The 20,768-nt window shown below is 48.4% G+C and overlaps 1 protein-coding gene across 1 annotated transcript in view; it reads right to left on the bottom strand.

Moving 5' to 3' along the window:
* ANP32E (acidic nuclear phosphoprotein 32 family member E) overlaps nucleotides 1-19,254 on the bottom strand; it is a 30,687-nt gene extending 11,433 nt beyond the window's left edge. The window contains exons 1-4 of the mRNA XM_060256603.1: nucleotides 19,154-19,254; nucleotides 8,678-8,827; nucleotides 5,024-5,146; nucleotides 1,938-2,103 (exon numbers count right to left, since the gene is read on the bottom strand). Of these exons, the coding sequence (XP_060112586.1) occupies nucleotides 1,938-2,103; nucleotides 5,024-5,146; nucleotides 8,678-8,827; nucleotides 19,154-19,207 (493 nt within the window). The 5' untranslated portion in view covers nucleotides 19,208-19,254. The remainder of the gene's footprint in view (nucleotides 1-1,937; nucleotides 2,104-5,023; nucleotides 5,147-8,677; nucleotides 8,828-19,153) is intronic.
* Between the last annotated feature and the right edge of the window lie 1,514 nt (nucleotides 19,255-20,768).

The raw sequence follows: 20,768 nt of genomic DNA, 5'->3' as shown, positions 1-20,768 counted from the left end.
GAATGGGCAGAATATAAATAAACTAATAATAATTATAATAATAATGTTAGCCATACTCTCTGCCTCTTAGTCTGTCTTTGCTTTGATACTGACCACAATATTGCAAGAGAGGTAATACTTTAAGCATTTTTTAAGTCCCCCCCCCCAACCTTTAATTGTGTTTGTCTGTGTCCTTTATAAAGTTTATATCTCTGCTACCTGGCATTAAGAAGAAGAAGATATTGGATTTACATCCCACCCTCCACTCCAAAGAGTCTCAGAGGGGCTCACAGTCTCCTTTCCCTTCCTCCCCCACAACAGACACCCTGTGAGGTAGATGAAGATATTGGATTTATATCCCACCCTCCACTCCGAAGAGTCTCAGAGCTGCTCACAATCTCCTTTCCCTTCCTCCCCCACAACAGACACCCTGGGAGGTAGATGAAGATATTGGATTTATATCCCGCCCTCCAGTCCGAAGAGTCTCAGAGCGGCTCACAATCTCCTTTCCCTTCCTCCCCCACAACAGACACCCTGTGAGGTAGACGAAGATATTGGATTTATATCCCGCCCTCCACTCCGAAGAGTCTCAGAGCGGCTCACAATCTCCTTTCCCTTCCTCCCCCACAACAGACACCCTGTGAGGTAGATGAAGATATTGGAGTTATATCCCGCCCTCCACTCCGAAGAGTCTCAGAGCGGCTCACAATCTCCTTTCCCTTCCTCCCCCACAACAGACACCCTGTGAGGTGGGTGGGGCTGGAGAGGGCTCTCACAGCAGCTGCCCTTTCAAGGACAACATTACATTCAGTGGGAGGAAATCCGGCCAGTGCTCAGAGAGCTGCACTGACTACCTATTGTGTTCTGAGTCCGTTTCAAGGAGTTGGTATTGACCTTTAAAGCCCTTTATGGTTCGGGGCCTGTCTATCTTTGGGACCGCCTTTCTCCACATGTTCCCCGGAGAGCACTGCATTCAGGGACAAAAAATCTATTGTCCATCCCTGGACCAAAGGAGGTTAGGCTGCTGCCGACGCGAGCTAGGGCCTTCTCGGTGGCAGCACCAGAATTGTGGAATGCTCTCCGGGAGGCCATAAGGGCCCTGCAGGATCTCTCTACATTCCGCAGGGCTTGTAAGACCAAACTGTTTCGACAGGCCTTTGAGATCTAACCGGGAGAGAGCTGCCACCCTACATCACTACAGAGCACTATATGAGCTTATATTATATTGTAGTGATATAGCACCATGAAATGAAATGTTTTTAAATAACTTTAAATTGTAATTATTTTTTATTGGTTTTAATCTGTAAAAATGAATGCTGTTAGATATTGGATTTATATACTGTCCTCCACTCCGAAGAGTCTCAGAGCGGCTCACAATCTCCTTTCCCTTCCTCCCCCACAACAGACACCCTGGGAGGTAGATGAAGATATTGGATTTATATCCCGCCCTCCACTCCGAAGAGTCTCAGAGTGGCTCACAATCTCCTTTCCCTTCCTCCCCCACAACAGACACCCTGTGAGGTAGATGAAGATATTGGATTTATATCCTGCCCTCCACTCCAGAGAGTCTCAGAGCGGCTCACAATCTCCTTTCCCTTCCTCCCCCACAACAGACACCCTGTGAGGTGGGTGCGGCTGAGAGAGTTCTGACAGAAGCTGCCCTTTCAAGGACAACCTCTGCCAGAGCTCTGGCTGACCCAAGGCCATTCCAGCAGGTGCAAGTGGAGGAGTGGGGAATCAAACCCGGTTCTTCCAGATAAGAGTCCATGCACTTCACCACTACACCAAACTGGCTCTGAGTCCGCTTGCGAAGAGGGCAGGATAGAAATTTAAAGTAATAAATAAATAAATACTAAACATATTTTATAATATATAAAATACCTAAATAGCTAAATCAGCTGATACAATGGCCTGATATTCCTGCATCCACTTGCTGAAATATTTGCACAAATTGTTACCTTCATCATCTTCATCTGCTGAGTCAGGGGCCTCGTTATCATCTTGATCAAATCCATCCAGATATGTGATTTGGGGAAGCAGCTCAAACACACTTTCTCTGTAATCTTCCAGGTTTGTGACTTCGCAGTTCACCAAATCAAGGCTCTTCAAGTTCTTAAGATTTTGCTGCAAAGAACATAAGAGAAGCTCTGTTGGATCAGGCCAGTGGCACATTCAGTCCAACACTCTGTGTCTCATAAGAACAGAAGAGAAGCCATGTTAGATTAGTATTAGATCCAATACTCTATGTCTCATAAGAACATCCAGTCCATCATTCTGGGTCACATAAGAACATAAAAGAAGCCCTGTTGGATCAGGCCAATAGCCCATCCAGTTCAGCACCCTGTGTCACATAAGAACATAAGAGAAGCCATGTTAGATTAGGCCAATGGCTGCTCCAGTCCAACACTCTGTGTCAAATAAGAGAAGCCATGTTGGATCAGGCCAGTGGCCCCTCCAGTCCAACACTCTGTGTCACATAAGAACAGAAGAGAAGCCATGTTGGATCAAGCCAATGGCCCTGTCAGAACTGGAACGAACTTCAGACGATTCCAAGACTTGTTACAAAGTATAGGATCTTTATTAGAGAACTACAGTGCTAGAGCTACGAGATAACAGTAATGCAGAGTCCGGCATTTGGTTACATTTTATGCCTTCAGCAAAAGCACAATAAAGCGATCATTCACACGGATTACAGACAAGTGTCTCTTTCCCAAGCTCTGTTATCAGAAGGGAGGATGCTCTCCCGTGGTGAAGGCCAAACGGCCCCGCTTCAAAGGGCACCTGTGGATGTTGACCAGAGCCTATCTGTCACCCTTCAGTGAGCACAGGATATTCCAAATATCTGCAAGGCACATTGGTTAATTGCTTAGGCTATAGGAGCCTGGGTTAGTGTTAGGTTACAGCATGGAGTCAGTTTGGCTTAACAATGTGCAGAGAAGTTACAAGTTCTGACAGGCCCATCCAGTCCAACACTCTGTGTCACATAAGAGAAGCCCTGTTGGATCAGGCCAGTGGCCCCTCCAGTCCAACACTCTGTGTCACATAAGAACATAAGAGAAGCCCTGTTGGATCAGGCCAGTGGCCCCTCCAGTCCAACACTCTGTGTCACATAAGAACATAAGAGAAGCCCTGTTGGATCAGGCCAGTGGCCCCTCCAGTCCAACACTCTGTGTCTCATAAGAACATAACAGAAGCCATGTTGGATCAGGCCAGTGGTCCATCTAGTGAAACAATCTGTGTCACACAGTGGCCAAAAAATATTATATATATATATATATATATATATATACACACACACACACACACACACACACACATATACATATATACACACACACACACACATATATATATATATTTTTTTCACATATATACGCACCCACACACACATATATATACACACTGTGGCTAATAGCCACTGATGGACGATTGGAAAAAAAACCTTCCAGGCTAACAGGCAAGAATTACCAAAACTCTTAACTGCTTTATTAAGTTGTTGGTTGGGTATCAACATGGACTGCAAAGAATGCTGCGCTCTCAGAGTTCCTTTCACCTATTACAAACCAAACAGCTGTCTATTTTACAGATGAAAGCAGGTACATTTTTGACGTTTTTTTTTGTTGAGCGCCAGATATCAGAAACTTTCAGAGAGGATACGTCCAGAATGCTTGGGCCAAAAAGATAGGTAAGAAATATTTCTTATACATTTAATTTTTGTGTTCCCCAATGGCTATTGTGAACTTCTGAACTTCCTTTGGTCAGTTTGAAATACTCAGACACAGGGATTGAGATATGGATAACTCCTTTGGTGTAGTGGTTAAGTGTGCGGACTCTTATCTGGGAGAACCAGGTTTGATTCCCCACTGCTCCACTTGCAGCTGCTGGAATGGCCTTGGGTTAGCCATAGCTCTTACAGAGCTGTCCTTAAAAGGGCAGCTTTTGTGAGAGCTCTCTCAGCCCCACCTACCTCACAGGGTGTTTGTTGCGGGGGGGGGGGGGCGGCGGAAAGATATAGGAGATTGTAAGCTGTTCTGAGTCTCTGATTCAGAGAGAAGGGCGGGGTGTAAATCTGCAGTCGTCGTCTTCTTTCACAATATGCTAGCCAAGAATCTATTACTGTATAGTAGCTCTCATACACAGGGAACTGTAGTTGGAAGGGAACTCAACTTCAAAGCTGGGCTTAAGTTCCAGGAAGCCTTAACTTTGATATCACCAATTCAGAGTCACCCATTTTTCACAAATCATGATAATCACACATGAGCAAGTGGCAGCTATCTGGTGGGGATGCCAGCCTCCAGGTGATAGCTGAAGATCTCCTGGGATTACAACTGATCTCCAGGCGACAGAGAGCAGTTTGCCTGGAAAAAATGGAAGGTGAAATCTCTTTGGAAGGTGAAATCTGTGGCATTATACCGTACAGAAGAAGAAGACTGCAGATTTATGCCCCGCCCTTCTCTCTGAATCAGAGTCTCAGAGTGGCTCACAATCTCCTTTTTCTCCTCCCCACAACAGAAACCCTGTGAGGTGGGTGGGGCTGAGAGAGCTCTCCCAGAAGCTGCCCTTTCAAGGACAGCTCTGCGAGAGCTATGGCTAACCCAAGGCCATCCCAGCCGCTGCAAGTGGAGGAGTGGGGAATCAAACCCGGCTCTCCCAGATAAGAATCTGCACACTTAACCACTACACCAAACTGGCTTTCTGAAGCCCCTCCCCAAACACCATCCTCTTTAGGCCCCACACCCCAAATCCCCAGGTATTTCTCAATCTGGAGTTGGCAGCCCTATACCCCGGTCATGTTAGTCCCTTTTTGAGTCTAAAATGCAGCCCATTTATTCATTCAGTCTAGCAGTTTAAACAATACCAACCCCCTGTGTAAACTTTTACAAATTGTATCTAATACTCGGTAAGCTTATCAATCCACTTACAATCAGTATACATACCAATCCATTACAGAATATATATTTTCTTTTGTAAGTTCATCATCCCTCCCGCCCCTTTCTGCCAATGCTTATTCTAAGTCCACTTTTTATTCCCTGTTTATATTTACCAGAGCTTCCACAGTGCTGAGATCTTTGATTTTGTTGCCACTCAGATTTAAACATGTGAGGTTTGGACATCTCTCTGCCAGGGCTTCCAGACCACCGGAAATTAGGTTGTCACTCAGTTCCAGCTGCAATGCATAAAATATCGCACAATCGGGACTTGATACTTTCACAGGCCTTTTATTTTGGTGAAATGATAAATACTCTACAACTCTGTTTAGGTTTCTAGTACCTGAATTATTCAAAAAATGGTCTTGAGGACAAAAGGAGATTGAGGAAGAATCGCACTGCTACAGGACCAACCCTAAATCAGACTTTTCCCTGCAGCCGCTGTGGCCGGACCTGCCTGTCCCACATTGGTCTTGTCAGCCACCAGCGAGCCTGCACCAAACGTGGACTATTGCACCCTTCTTAAATCTTCGTTCGCGAAGCCAAGCCGAGAGAGAGAGAGACCCTAAACATCATACTGTAATTTTCTCCAGCCCCAAAAAATGATCTGTAGTAGTTCAAATATTGAATACAAATATCTTCCCAAAGTTTAATCATAACATGAACTGCTTAGCCATGAAATTTGCTGGGTGACTTCAACCAAGCAGTCTTTTTTTGTTTGTTTGTTAGTTTTACCTTCCTGCAAACAACTGCTATGAAGATCAAAAGCTATTATCTCATGCCAAACTTGCAAAATTATCAAGAAAAATTTACAGCAGCATGGTTTTCAGTAGTGTCATATTCGACTTTGCAAAATGTGGTTCCTAATAAGGTATACTATCGGGGGAGCAACAAGCATCTGAAAAAAGGCACAAAGATCAATGTTTACAAAGCGGTTGTGATGACAACCCTCATCTACGGCTCCGAATCGTGGGTTTTATACCGTCATCACCTGCGACTCCTGGAGCGCTTTCATCAGCGCTGCCTTCGCACCATCCTCAACATCCACTGGAGTGACTTTGTGACCAACACTGAAGTCCTCAAGAGGGCGGAGGTTACAAGCATCGAGGCACTGCTGTTGAAGACGCAGCTGCGCTGGGCAGGGCATATTTCCAGGATGGAAAACCACCGCCTTCCCAAGATTGCCCTGTATGGCGAACTTTCCACCGGCCATCGAAATAGAGGGGCACCAAAGAAGAGGTACAAGGACTCCTTGAAGAAATCCCTTGGCACCTGTCGCATCAACCATCACCAGTGGTCTGACCTAGCCTCAGATCGCAAAGCATGGAGGCACACCATCCACCAGGCTGTCTCTTCCTTTGAGAACGCACGCATAGCTGGTCTTGAGGACAAAAGGAGATTGAGGAAGAATCGCACTGCTACAGCACCAACTCCAAATTAGACTTTCCCTGCAGCCACTGTGGCCGGACCTGCCTGTCCCGCATTGGTCTTGTCAGCCACCAGCGAGCCTGCAGCAGACGTGGACTACTGCACCCTTCTTAAATCTTCGTTCGCAAAGTCAAGCCGAGATACTATTGGGACTTGTTATTTTCCTAATACATGTCATGTGGTTTTCGGCATTCCGTTATTAACTTCTGCATTTGTAATTCTGTAAACTGCTTCAAAGTTTTGACATATTGGCTCGGTAGTGTATGTAAAGCATAAGCTTAAATAAAGATTATTTCAAAATCGGGGGGGAAAAAAGATCAAAAGGGCATACATTTCACAGAGAAAATGAAAATGATAACCTGTTTAAAGTTATAGAACAAAATAGGAGTCAATCGCACCTTTAAGACCAACTCAGTTTTATTCAGAACATAAGCTTTTGTGTGTTCTAAGCACATGTCATCAGACGAGGAATCTGTCACAGTGAGCAGAGCCACACATAGCTGGTAGGCAGTGGCCCAGAATGCAAAACGGTACAGATTGAAGATCCAATGACAGAATAGTAAAATAGTAAAATTTCTGAGCCACTGCGTACCAGCTATGTGTGGCTCTGCTCACTGTGCTAGATTCTTCATCTGATGAAGTGTGTTTAGAGCACACAAAAGCTGACGTTCTGAATAAAACTAAGCTGGTCTTAAAGGTGCAATTGACTCCTATTTTGTTCTACTACTTTAGACTCACATGGCTGCCTACTTGGATCTGCTTAAAGTTATGTGTAAGTACATTTCAAGTATAATGCCCAGATAATCTCAGAGTAGCTTTTCTGATCAGCAGTAGAAGAAGAGTTGGTTTTTATACCCCCTCCTTCACCAGGTGTCTCAGAGCAGCTCCCAATCTCCTTCCCTTCCTCTCCCCACAACGGACACCCTGAGAGACAGGTGGGGCTGAGAGAGCTCGGAGAGAACTGAGACTGACCAAAGGTCACCCAGCTGGTTGCATGTGGAGAAGGAGTGGGGAATCAAACCCAGTTCTCCAGATTAGAGACCACCGCTCTTAGCCAATGCTCCCTCTAAACTGTGGAGTCTTGTGAGCAAAAATTCTGATTTGTGAACTACTGGCATTGAAGTTGTGAGCTGCTGCGTAAATTAATCTGCTCCGGGGTCCATTTTTCCTGAGCTAAGACAAAAATGTGTGAGTTGGAAACTAAAAAAATGGTGAGCTAGATTACGCTAGCTCAGCTTAGAAGGAACACTGCTCTTAACCATTACATCATGCTGGATCCAGTAGCAGAAGACCTGGATTTGAATCCAGGAGCACCTTAAAGAACAAGATTTTGGGTTTACGAGTTTTCGAGAGTCAAGCTTTCAAGTGCCAGTATGGTGTCATGGTTAAGTGTGCAGACTCTTATCTGGGAGAACCGGGTTTGATTCCCCCCTCCTCCACTTGCAGCTGCTGGAATGGCCTTGGGTCAGCCATAGCTCTCTTATCTGGGAGAACCGGGTTTGATTCCCCACTCCTCCACTTGCAGCTGCTGGAATGGCCTTGGGTCAGCCATAGCTCTCAGAGTTGTCCTTAAAAGGGCAGCTGCTGTGAGAGCTCTCTCAGCCCCACCCACCTCACAGGATAGCTGCTGAGGGAGAGGAAGGTAAAAGGACTCTTATCTGGGAGAACCAGGTTTGATTCCCCATTCCTCCACTTGCAGTTGCGGGAATGGTCTTGAGTCAGCCATAGCTCTGGCAGTTGTCCTTGAAAGGGCAGCTTCTGGGAGAACCCTCTCAGCCCCACCCACCTCACAGGGTGTCTGTTGTGGGGGGAGAAGGTATAGGAGATTGTGAGCTGCGCTGAGTCTCTGTCCTTGAAAGGGTAGCTGCTGTGAGAGCCCTCTCAGCCCCACCCACCTCACAGGGTGTCTGTTGTGGGGGGAGAAGATATAGGAGATTGTAGGCCTCTCTGAGACTCTGTCCTTGAAAGGGCAGCTTCTGGGAGAGCTCTCTCAGCCCCACCCACCTCACAGAGTGTCTGTTGTGGGGGGAGAAGATATAGGCGATTGTAAGCCGCTCTGAGTCTCTGATTCAGAGAGAAGGGCGAGGAATAAATCTGCAGTCTTCTTCATGTAGGGTTTACGAGTTTTCGAGAGTCAAGCTTCATTCATCAGATTATACCCAATGATGCAGGCGTGTGGGGGTTTTTTGTGCCAGAAATAAGCTTTGCAGCGCAGTATGGTTGACTGATCCCCAGAGAATTGTTCACATCATCCCCATTCAAGTTTGTGGAAGTGAAGAGTTTCCATGCCGGCTGCCCACCGGCAAAAGCTAACCCACCCTTCACAGCCCAACACTACTCACCTTTCGAAGTTTAGTCAGGGTTGGAAGTTTGGCCAGTGACATCAGCTCCACGTTGGCCATGCTGAGAAACTCTAATTCTTTAAATGTGTCGTTCAGACCTTCAATTTCACCGTTGCTAGAGCGACAGTTGTCCAGAACCAGCTCTGTCACCTACAGAAAGACATAATGCGGCCGTCTCTGAATGGAGTAAGAGCTATTTTGTAGGTAGACGGTGCACGTTGAAGTCAAAAGGGTTGAAAAATTTATAACGAGAAAGAAAACCTCATACAGGCATTAGCTGGATCTTCAGGAAGGGTGAAACACAACCACAGTTTCCTATGAACCTATGAAGCTGCCTTATACTGAATCAGACCCTTGGTCCATCAAAGTCAGTATTGTCTTCTCAGACTGGCAGCGGCTCTCCAGGGTCTCAAGCTGAGGTTTTTCACACCTATTTGCCTGGACCCTTTTTTGGAGATGCCGGGGATTGAACCTGGGACCTTCTGCTTCCCAAGCAGATGCTCTGCCACTGAGCCACCGTCCCTCCCCACGTTTCCTTTCAAAAGGACCTGCATGCTTTTTATGGTCAGAAATTAAGATGGAGCGACCGCTTGTTTAGCATTTTCGGAATGTATAATATGACACTCGAGCCTGTGCTAATTAGCATATTTTAATTATTTCCAAACCTAACCTGCGGAGTGGTAAAGCTGCAGTACTGCAGTCGGAGCCCTCTGCTCACGACCTGAGTTCGATCCCCGGCGGAAGCTGGGTTTTCAGGTAGCCGGTTCGAGGTTGACTCAGCCTTCCATCCTCCCGAGGTCGGTAAAATGAGTCCCCAGCTTGCTGGGGGGAAAGTGTGGAGGACTGGGGAAGGCAAGGGCAAACCACCCCGTAAAAAGTCTGCCGTGAAAGCATTGTGAAAGCAACATCACCCCAGAGTCGAAAACGACTGGTGCTTGCACAGGGGACCTTTCCTTTACCTTTTTTTAAAAAAAATTATTTCCAAACCTAACTTGCATGCAATTTTTATGAACCTAGCAAACACCAAACTAGCATCCTTACTACAAATTGTTTTCCTAAGCAGAACCCTAACTCTGTATTTGAAAATAACAGCTAAAATCATCAAAGTCGTAACAGTAGAAATCCAATTACTTGGATATCCAACCTTTTGTATATTGTCATGAATACAATTTACATCTTACCACCGCATAGATGGCTAGAAATATAACATCTGAAATCATGATTAGCTTAAATACGATTATTAGACTTCAAATGTATTTTACAAACTATGTTTGGCCCATTCTGATGTATGATAAGCTAAGAATACAGACAAGTCTGAAGCATTTTGCACAGAACGCAAGAACTGCCAAACTCGGTCAAACTATGAAGTCACAAACATTTACATCTTCAGCATAAATGTGAGCTAGCTCACAGTTTTTTAGTCTCTGGCTCACAACTTTATGTTCCTCAGAGAGCACTGCGTTCAGGGATACAAAACCTGCTATCTATCCCCCCGACTAAGGGAGGCCAGACTGTGTCCTACACAGGCTAGGGCCTTCTCAGTGGCAGCACCAGAAATGTGGAACGCCCTCCTGGAGGCCGTAAGGGCCCTGCGGGACCTTTTTCAATTCTGCAGGGCTTGTAAAACTGAACTATTTTGACAGGCCTTCAACACCTCAACCGGGAGAGGGCTGCCCCCCTACATTGTTGAGGAACTACGATAACGATAGGACCTCTGGCAGAAGAAAGAAAGATCCTGCCTATACTGAAGTTGAACAGCCCCATGAAATGTATTTTTAATTGTTATTTTATCGTTTTAAATTGTAATTGAGAGCCAGTTTGGTGTAGTGGCTAAGTGTGCGGACTCTTATCTGGGAAAACCAGGTTTGATTCCCCACTCTTCCACTTGCAGCTGCTGGAATGGCCTTGGGTCAGCCATAGCTCTGGCAGAGGTGGTCCTTGAAAGGGCAGCTGCTGTGAGAGCCCTCTCAGCCCCACCCACCTCACAGGGTGTCTGTTGTGGGGGAGGAAGGGAAAGGAGATTGTGAGCCGCTCTGAGACTCTTGAGTGGAGGGCGGAATATAAATCCAATATCTTCATCTACCTCACAGGGTGTCTGTTGTGGGGGAGGAAGGGAAAGGAGATTGTGAGCCGCTCTGAGACTCTTCGGAGTGGAGGGCGGGATATAAATCCAATATCTTCATCTACCTCACAAGGTGTCTGTTGTGGGGGGAGGAAGGGAAAGGAGATTGTGAGCCACTCTGAGACTCTTGAGTGGAGGGCGGAATATAAATCCAATATCTTCATCTACCTCACAGGGTGTCTGTTGTGGGGGGAGGAAGGGAAAGGAGATTGTGAGCCGCTCTGAGACTCTTCGGAGTGGAGGGTGGGATATAAATCCAGTATCTTCATCTACCTCACAGGGTGTCTGTTGTGGGGGAGGAACGGAAAGGAGATTGTGAGCCGCTCTGAGACTCTTCGGAGTGGAGGGCGGGATATAAATCCAATATCTTCATCTACCTCACAGGGTGTCTGTTGTGGGGGAGGAAGAGAAAGGAGATTGTGAGCCGCTCTGAGACTCTTCGGAGTGGAGGGTGGGATATAAATCTAGTATCTTCATCTACCTCACAGGGTGTCTGTTGTGGGGGAGGAACGGAAAGGAGATTGTGAGCCGCTCTGAGACTCTTCGGAGTGGAGGGCGGGATATAAATCCAATATCTTCATCTACCTCACAGGGTGTCTGTTGTGGGGGAGGAAGGGAAAGGAGATTGTGAGCCGCTCTGAGACTCTTCGGAGAGGAGGGCGGGATATAAATCCAATATCTTCATCTACCTCACAGGGTGTCTGTTGTGGGGGGAGGAACGGAAAGGAGATTGTGAGCCGCTCTGAGACTCTTCGGAGTGGAGGGCGGGATATAAATCCAATATCTTCATCCACTTCACAGGGTGTCTGTTGTGGGGGGAGGAAGGGAAAGGAGATTGTGAGCCGCTCTGAGACTCTTGAGTGGAGGGCAGAATATAAATCCAATATCTTCATCTACCTCACAGGGTGTCTGTTGTGCGGGGAGGAAGAGAAAGGAGATTGTGAGCCGCTCTGAGACTCTTCGGAGTGGAGGGTGGGATATAAATCCAGTATCTTCATCAACCTCACAGGGTGTCTGTTGTGGGGGAGGAACGGAAAGGAGATTGTGAGCCGCTCTGAGACTCTTCAGAGTGGAGGGCGGGATATAAATCCAATATCTTCATCTACCTCACAGGGTGTCTGTTGTGGGGGAGGAAGGGAAAGGAGATTGTGAGCCGCTCTGAGACTCTTCGAAGTGGAGGGCGGGATATAAATCTAATCTCTTCATCTACCTCACAGGGTGTCTGTTGTGGGGGAGGGAGATAAAGGAGATTGTGAGCCGCTCTGAGACTCTTGAGTGGAGGGCGGAATATAAATCCAATGTCTTCTTCCAATGTAATCGTAACTGTTTTGAATGGATTGTTAGTCGCCCTGAGCCCACTTGCGGAGAGGGCGAAATAGAAGACTACAGTAATAAATCAATAAATAAATTTAATGGCAGCAGCTTACAAAGTAGAATTTTTGCTCACAAGTCCAGCCCTAATGATCTTTCCCGTCATTTCAGTGGTTTTTACTTGAAGTATGTTTAAGAAGGATTCTGTTTTGCTGTGAATCATTCCTCCAAGCAATACTCCCTCTAAGCCAGGGGTGTCAAACATGCGGCCTGGGGGCCATATCAGGCCCCTGAGCAACTGGCTGCCGTCTGCTTCCTTCTCCCCCTCTCTTGCTTCCTTCTGCATCACAGCTTACTCTGCAAAGCTTGCTCAATTGCACAGAAGTTAGAGCAAAACCTATTTTCTCCATTGGCTGAGACTCCTCCCCTTGGGGAGGCAGAGCTTGCTTTGCCAGGTTCTCTCAATCGCACAGCAGGGCTACTGAGCCAAGCCTCTCTCCCTTCTGTTGGCTGAGGCTCTTCCCCCTCCTGGTCCCCTGGGAAAGGAAGGAAAGAGCCAGAGTTTCCTTTGCCCAGTTCCCTGGATCCCATGGGAGAAATACAAAGAAAGCACCTTTAAGACCAATGAGTGCTAATGTTTTAAGCATGTCTTAAGTTTTTTTAAAAAAAAAAATTAATGGTGTTTGTCTGTGTCCTTTATAAAGTTTATATCTCTGCTACCTAATCTTAAATAGGTACACACATGGCCCAGCCTGACATGGCCTGGCCCAACCCGACATGGCTCGGCCCAGCAAGGTTTCATTTATGTCAGCTCTGGCCCTTATAACAAATGAGTTTGACGCCCCTTCTCTAAGCTACGGAGTCTTGTGAGCAAAAATTCTACTTTGTGAGCGACTGCCATCAAAGTTGGGAGCTACAGCATAAATTAGCTTGCTCTAGGATCATTTTTCCTGAGCGAAGACAAGAATGTGCGAGCTGGAGGCTAAAAAACTGTGAGCTAGCTCACACTAACTCAGCTTAAAGGGAACACTGCCTCCAAGATCTGCTGATCTTTTTGGTAGTAACTTTTACTTTCGCTAAGTGCTGGGGAAATAAAAGAGTTTGAAACGAACATCTGCCAATTTTTGTGAGTAAAAAGCAAGTCGCTTTTGTGCTAGCTTTCACAACTACATCTGTGTGATGTCCATTTGGCCGTTTTCTACCCTGCTTTCGCCACACAGGCTACAAAGCACTTCATGTTTCCAAGTCAGGGCCAACCAACAGAGGGTCCCTGGTGCGAATCCACAGAAAGAACAGGAATCACAGGGTAACTATCACTCAAGTTTCACCAAGACACTTCCCTTTGCTGTCAGAATCCCAGACCTCAGGAAAGGAATACTATCTATTGTGTACCCAGAGAATCCTACGATCGGGGTCCCAACATTTCAACTTCCCCAGACTGAAGTAATCGCCCCTGTGGAACGCTGTTCAAATTTGCTTTCAATGGTTAAGGGGAGGTGGCTATTATTATTCCACAGCACCGACAATCTCACTGAATTGAAACCAGGACATCAAGGTGCATCTTGGACTTTTAATGAAGAAGAAGATGAAGAAGATATTGGATTTATATCCCGCCCTCCACTCCGAAGAGTCTCAGAGCGGCTCACAATCTCCTTTCCCTTCCTCCCCCACAACAGACACCCTGTGAGGTGGGTGGGACTGAGAGGGCTCTCACAGCAGCTGCCCTTTCAAGGACAACCTCTGCCAGAGCTATGGCTGACCCAAGGCCATACCAGCAGGTGCAAGTGGAGGAGTGGGGGATCACTTAACCACTATACCAAATCGGCTCTCCTGTATAAATAAAGAACGACTGTAAAATGTATGGAATGATTTTATTGCAAAATGTATGGAATGATTTTATTGCATATTCTGTTTTAATATTTTATGTTCTTTTTATTATTTATTTATTATTTATTTTATTTGATTTATATCCCGCCCTCCCCACCGAGGGAGGGGAGAATATAAATGTGATAAAATAAGAATTTTTTTTTTAAAAATGCTTACACGATGGGGGTTTGTCGTAAGTAAATAAACCTTGGCAACATAAAGGGCTCGCATACTAACGAAAAGGAAGACTGATATATCTGCCTGGGCGGAGTGAGATAATGAAGACTTCGGGGGCATAAGGGAAGGCGTTAATGGCCGTTTGGAAATTGTAAGAACTTGATTCCTCCTTCCCCCAAAGCGGCGCTGGCCAAACTGGGGCTCTTTCACACATATTGCGGGGCTCTCAAAAGCCCTCACCGCACTGTTGGCCGACTTGGAAAAGGCATGTCTCTCTTGAAATCACTTCTCTAAATCAACCCAAACCAGCTTGCGGCTTGAAGAATGCATCAAGTGAAGGTTGTTTTCTTTCCACCTTTCTCTCCCCTGTCTATTTGCTTGTCTGCCTGCTTGCCTTCCTTCTTGAACTTCCGGTCGAGCATTGGAGGGAGGCAGATGTGCGGCTCTATGGCTCTGTAACGATAAGTCTATGATAAGCCTTCCTTCTTGTCTTGGAGGCTCTCAAACATCTGACGTTCATGTCTTGTGGCTCTTAAACATTTGACCGTTATTCTATGTGGCTCTTACATCAAGCAAGTTTGGCCATCCCTGCCCCAAAGAATAACAACATAAGAGAAGCCATGTTGGATCGGGCCAATGGCCCATGCAGTCCAACACTCTGTGTCACACAGTGGCCAAAAAAGCAGGCGCCAACAGGAGGTCCATCAGTGGGTCCAGGATACTAGAAGCCCTCCCACTGTGCCCCGCCAGGCTCCAAGAATACAGAGCATCACTGCCCCAGACATAAGAACATAAGAGAAGCCATGTTGGATCAGGCCAATGACCCCTCCAGTCCAACACTCTGTGTCACACAGTGGCCAAAAAACCAGGTGCCATCAGGTCCATCAGTGGGTCCAGGACACTAGAAGCCCTCCCACTGTGCCCCCCCAGGCACCAAGAATACAGAGCATCACTGCCCCAGACAGAGAGTTCCTGTGGCTAATAGCCACTGATGGACCTCTGCTCCAGATGTTTATCCAATCCCCTCTTGAAGCTGGCTATGCTTGTAGCTGCCGCCTCCTGTGGAAGTGAATTCCACGTGTTCATCACCGTTTGGGTGAAGAAGGACTTCCTCTTATCTATTCTAACCCGACTGCTCAGCAATATCATGCCCACGAGTTCTCGTATTGTGAGAAAGGGAGAAAAGTCCTTTCTCTACCGTCTCTGTCCCATGCAGAATCTTGCCAATCTCTATCATGTGAAGAAAGGGGCCATTTGGAGCAGCTTTGGTTCGTGCCCGGTTTTTCTCAGCCTCCCATCGCCGTCCGTCCTGCTGGGCACCTGCTCCGTCTGCAAGCCAGCTGGCAGCTGTGCTAGGGTTGCCAAGTCCAATTCAAGAAATATCTGAGGACTTTGGGGGTGGAGTCAGGAGCAAGGGTGTGACAAGCACAGTTGAACACGGAAGGGAGTTCTGGCTGTCATATTTAAAGGGACCGCACACCTTTTAAATGTCTTCCTTCCATAGGAACTCGTGAAGGAGAGGGGCGCCTTCTTTTGGGGCTCATAGAATTGGACCCCTTGGTCAAATCTTTTTGAAAATCGGGGGGTATTTTGAGGAGAGGCAGTGGATGCTATGCTGCAAATTTGGTGCCTCTGCCTCAAAACACAGCTTCCTTAGAGCCCCAGATAGCCGCGGATCAATTCTCCATTATTTCCTATGGGAAGAAGTCTCCCAGAGGGAATAATGGAGTGCCCAGCAGACATTTCCCTCCACCTCCCCCCCCCTGCTTTCTGATGACCTTGAAGCCGGGGGGAGGGCCTCCAAACCGGGGGATCCCCTCCCCCCACCTGGGGATTACACAACAAAAAATATAAACTAGTGCGCAATTTACTAAGAAATATACAGAAACCAGTCCAAATGTCCAAAACATGTAAATTCAAGTCCCAAAGTAGTAATAATAATAATAATAAACTTTTATTTATATCCCGCCCTCCCCGCCAAGGCTGGCTCAGGGCGGCTAACAAGACATGGTAAGACCATGATACAATAAAACAATATATAATATAACTAGTAATTTTAACAGTAAAACCAATAAAACAATATGACATTATAATAGAAACAAATTGTGTATAAGATGGCACGGTGGTTATTGATGTTATCAGGGGTTCAGTCTTAAAAAGCTAGCTGGAAGAGGACAGTTTTGCAGGCCCTACGGAATTGGTTAAAAGTAGTGTGGTGACAAGCCAATCATAAGAACGTAAGAGAAGCCATGTTGGATCAGGCCAATGGCCCCTCCAGTCCAACACTCTGTGTCTCATAAGAACATAAGAGAAGCCATGTTGGATCAGGCCAGTGGCCCCTCCAGCCCAACAGTCTGTGTCCCATAAGAACAGAAGAGAAGCCATGTTGGATCAGGCCAGTGGCCCATCCAGTCCAACACGCTGTGTCACATAAGAACATAAGAGAAGCCCTGTTGGATCAGGCCAGTGGCCCCTCCAGTCCAACACTCTGTGTCACATAAGAACATAAGAGAAGCCATGTTGGATCAGGCCAGTGGCCCCTCCAGTGCAACGCTCTGTGTCACATAAGAACATAAGAGAAGCCCTGTTGGATCAGGCCAGTGGCCCCTCCAGTCCAACCCTCTGTGTCACATAAGAACATAAGAGAAGCCCTGTTGGATCAGGCCAATGGCCCCTCCAGTCCAACACTCTGTGTCACATAAGAACATAAGAGAAGCCCTGTTGGATCAGGCCAATGGCTCCTCCAGTCCAACACTCTGTGTCCCATAAGAACATAAGAGAAGCCATGTTGGATCAGGCCAATGGCCCCTCCAGGCCAACACTCTGTGTCCCATAAGAACATAAGAGAAGCCATGTTGGATCAGGCCAGTGGCCCCTCCAGGCCAACACTCTGTGTCCCATAAGAACATAAGAGAAGCCATGTTGGATCAGGCCAATGGCCCCTCCAGGCCAACACTCTGTGTCACATAAGAACATAAGAGAAGCCCTGTTGGATCAGGCCAATGGCCCCTCCAGTCCAACACTCTGTGTCCCATAAGAACATAAGAGAAGCCATGTTGGATCAGGCCAATGGCCCCTCCAGGCCAACACTCTGTGTCCCATAAGAACATAAGAGAAGCCATGTTGGATCAGGCCAGTGGCCCCTCCAGGCCAACACTCTGTGTCCCATAAGAACATAAGAGAAGCCATGTTGGATCAGGCCAATGGCCCCTCCAGGCCAACACTCTGTGTCACATAAGAACATAAGAGAAGCCCTGTTGGATCAGGCCAATGGCCCCTCCAGTCCAACACTCTGTGTCCCATAAGAACATAAGAGAAGCCATGTTGGATCAGGCCAATGGCCCCTCCAGGCCAACACTCTGTGTCCCATAAGAACATAAGATAAGCCATGTTGGATCAGGCCAGTGGCCCCTCCAGTCCAACACTCTGTGTCACAGAAGAACATAAGAGAAGCCATGTTGGATCAGGCCAATGGCCCCTCCAGGCCAACACTCTGTGTCCCATAAGAACATAAGAGAAGCCATGATGGATCAGGCCAGTGGCCCATGCACTCCCAACATTCTGTGTCACACAGTGGCCAATATGTGTGTGTGTATGCACACACACACACACAAACAAACAAATACACACACACACACACATACTGTGGCTACTAGGCATTGATGGTCCTCTGCTCCATATTTTTATCCAATCCCCTCTTAAAGCTGGCTATGCGGTTAAGTGCTTGTTTCAGCGCCTCTCCAACAGCAATTTCCCACCGGCTACAGCTCCCTATGGCGCAAGAAGCCTCCTACCGAGCTGTAGCCGCTGTGAAATTGCTGCTGGAGACGCTCTGCGTTCCCTTTTTGAAAAATTATGTAAAGAACCTATACAATGGAATCGCTATCGGTCCCAGGTCTGATGAAGCCTGGAAAGAAACAAGTGCTCAATCGAGTGGCTTGTCACCACCCTGCTTGGGGACTTGACGGTCCATGTTTTGGACATTCGGACTGGTTCCTGCGTATTTCTTAGTAAAGTGGTCAGGAGCTTGCATTTTTTGTTGCGTTCTCCATTTGGGCGACGTCTCTCGGGTTGGATTCTCTTGTACCCCGCCTGGGGATCGGCGAGCCCAAGCTGCGCGCGTTTGCTGCGGGCTGGGAGGTGGCCGCGGGCGGGAGCGGAGGGCGCTACCTGCCGGGCTCTCTATGGCGGGCGGGCGAGGGCGGGAGGCCGGGCGGGGTGGAGGCGCCAGACGGCAGCGTGTGCCCCCCCCGCGGCCGAGGCGGGGACTGGGCGGCAATCGCCTTATCTTCTTTCGCCATTAGGAGCGCCAGCAGGGGCGGGCGGGGGGGGGGGCGGCCTGGTCCCATGCATGCGCTCCTCCTCCTCTTCTTCTTCTTCTTCTTCCTCGGGGGCGGGGCGGCCGTGCAGGAGCCCCAGCCCCGCCGTCTCTTTGAAGGGCTCCCGCGACGGAGCCTCTTCTTTTGCTCGCCGCAGGCGTCGCTCTAACATTTGTCCGTCTGAAGCGTCGTCGGGACGCGGTGTTGTGAGCCGCCCCGAGCGGGGAGGGCGGGCTAGGAAGCCAACCCAGCCAATAAAATGCCGTCCAATACAGCGGGGGGGGGGGGAGCCGCGCTGCGCAATGTGGGTCGCCCGGCGCGGACCCCCCATCCCCCCCCCCCCCAGGGCCAGGCCGCGGCCGGCGGGCTCTGCTGCGCGCAGCTGGCGTCTCAAAGATGGGCCCGGCTTGTTGACGAGCGTTGCGCGCAGCGGCGAAAGTTCCCCGAGTCTGCCCGCGCCCCCTCCCGCTCAGCCGCGTGACCCGCTCGGCCAGGCCCGCCGCCCGCAGGGGGCAGAGGGGCACTCGGGGCCGGCCTCGCCTCGCCTCCCCTCCCGCGAAAGGCAGCCGCCCCACTCCTGCGCTCCCAGCCCGGCTGGCCAAGGGGCGGCGAACGGGGGCTGCGAGCCACCCCACCCCAACCCAAGGCAGCGCGGCGCACATGGCGGGCGGGGGGCCTCACCTCCTCGGGCGCGCCGTTCCGCAGCTCCAGGTTGATGCGCTTCTTCATCTCCATGGCGGGGGCTGCAGCGACAGGGCCGCGGCTCGGGCTGGCTGGCGCGGCGGAGCGGAGCGCACGAGTGGGGCGCTGGGAGGCGCTCCTCCGGCCCGGCCCCCTCGCTGGCCTCGCCTCGCTGGGCCGCCTGCGGGACGCGCAGCTCCTCTCGCCTCAATGGCCGCTCGCGCACTCAGCCTCCATGACTCGGCGCTGGGGCCCCCCTGCCACACGCCCCGCCCCCCCCCCCGCCCTCGGGCGCCCCACGCGAGCCGGAGGAGGAGCACGCCGACCAGCACAAGGCCGCAGCTGCCTGCCCGCGCCCCGCTCGCTTGCTCGGCCGCCCGGCGCCGGAAGGGAAGGGAAGGCCCGGCCAGGCCGCTGCCGGCTCCAGCGAACGGGGAGCTTCCCAGAAGAACATCAGAGAAGCCCTCTTGGATCAGCCCCATGGGCGCTCCTCTCCAACACTCTGCGGCACACGGCGGCCAATAGATGGCTGCGGCCTTATGTATTTATACACACACACACATATACAGACATACATGTACACACACACACATATATACACACATACGTACATATACACGTACATATATCTCGGCTTGGCTTCCCGAACGAAGATTTAAGAAGGGTGCAGTAGTCCACGTCTGCTGCAGGCTCGCTGGTGGCTGACAAGACCAATGCGGGACAGGCAGGTCCGGCCACAGTGGCTAAAGGGAAAACTCTGATTTGGGGTTGGTGCTGTAGCAGTGCGATTCTTCCTCTATCTCCTTTTGTCCTCAAGACCAGCTATGCGTGTGTTCTCAAAGAACATACATTTACACATACATACATATGCACACCCACACACATATATATACACATATATACTCATACACACATACATACACATACATATGCACACACACCACACATATATATACACATATATACTCATATACACATACACACATATATACACATACATCTACACATACATATGCACACACACACACACACACACATATATATACTCATATACACATACATCTACACATACATATGCACACACACCACACATATATATACACATATATACTCATATACACATACACACATATATACACATACATCTACACATACATATGCACACACACACACACATATATATACACATATATACTCATATACACATACATCTACACATACATATGCACACACACCACACATATATATACACATATATACTCACATACACATACACACATATATACACATACATCTACACATACATATGCATACATATGCACACACACACATATACACATATCTACTCATATACACATACACATATATACATACATACATCTACATACATACATATACATATGCACACATATATATCTCTCGGCTTGGCTTCGCGAACGAAGATTTAAGAAGGGTGCAATAGTCCACGCCTGCTGCAGGCTCGCTGGTGGCTGACAAGACCAATGCGGGACAGGCAGGTCCGGCCACAGTGGCTGCAGGGAAAAGTCTATACACACACATATATACACACACATATATACTCATATACATATATACACACACATATATATACTGT

Source organism: Heteronotia binoei, chromosome 1 (assembly GCF_032191835.1).
Source record: "Heteronotia binoei isolate CCM8104 ecotype False Entrance Well chromosome 1, APGP_CSIRO_Hbin_v1, whole genome shotgun sequence".
Taxonomy (NCBI): Eukaryota; Metazoa; Chordata; class Lepidosauria; order Squamata; family Gekkonidae; genus Heteronotia; species Heteronotia binoei.
This window is presented reverse-complemented; position numbering and strand designations above follow the sequence as displayed.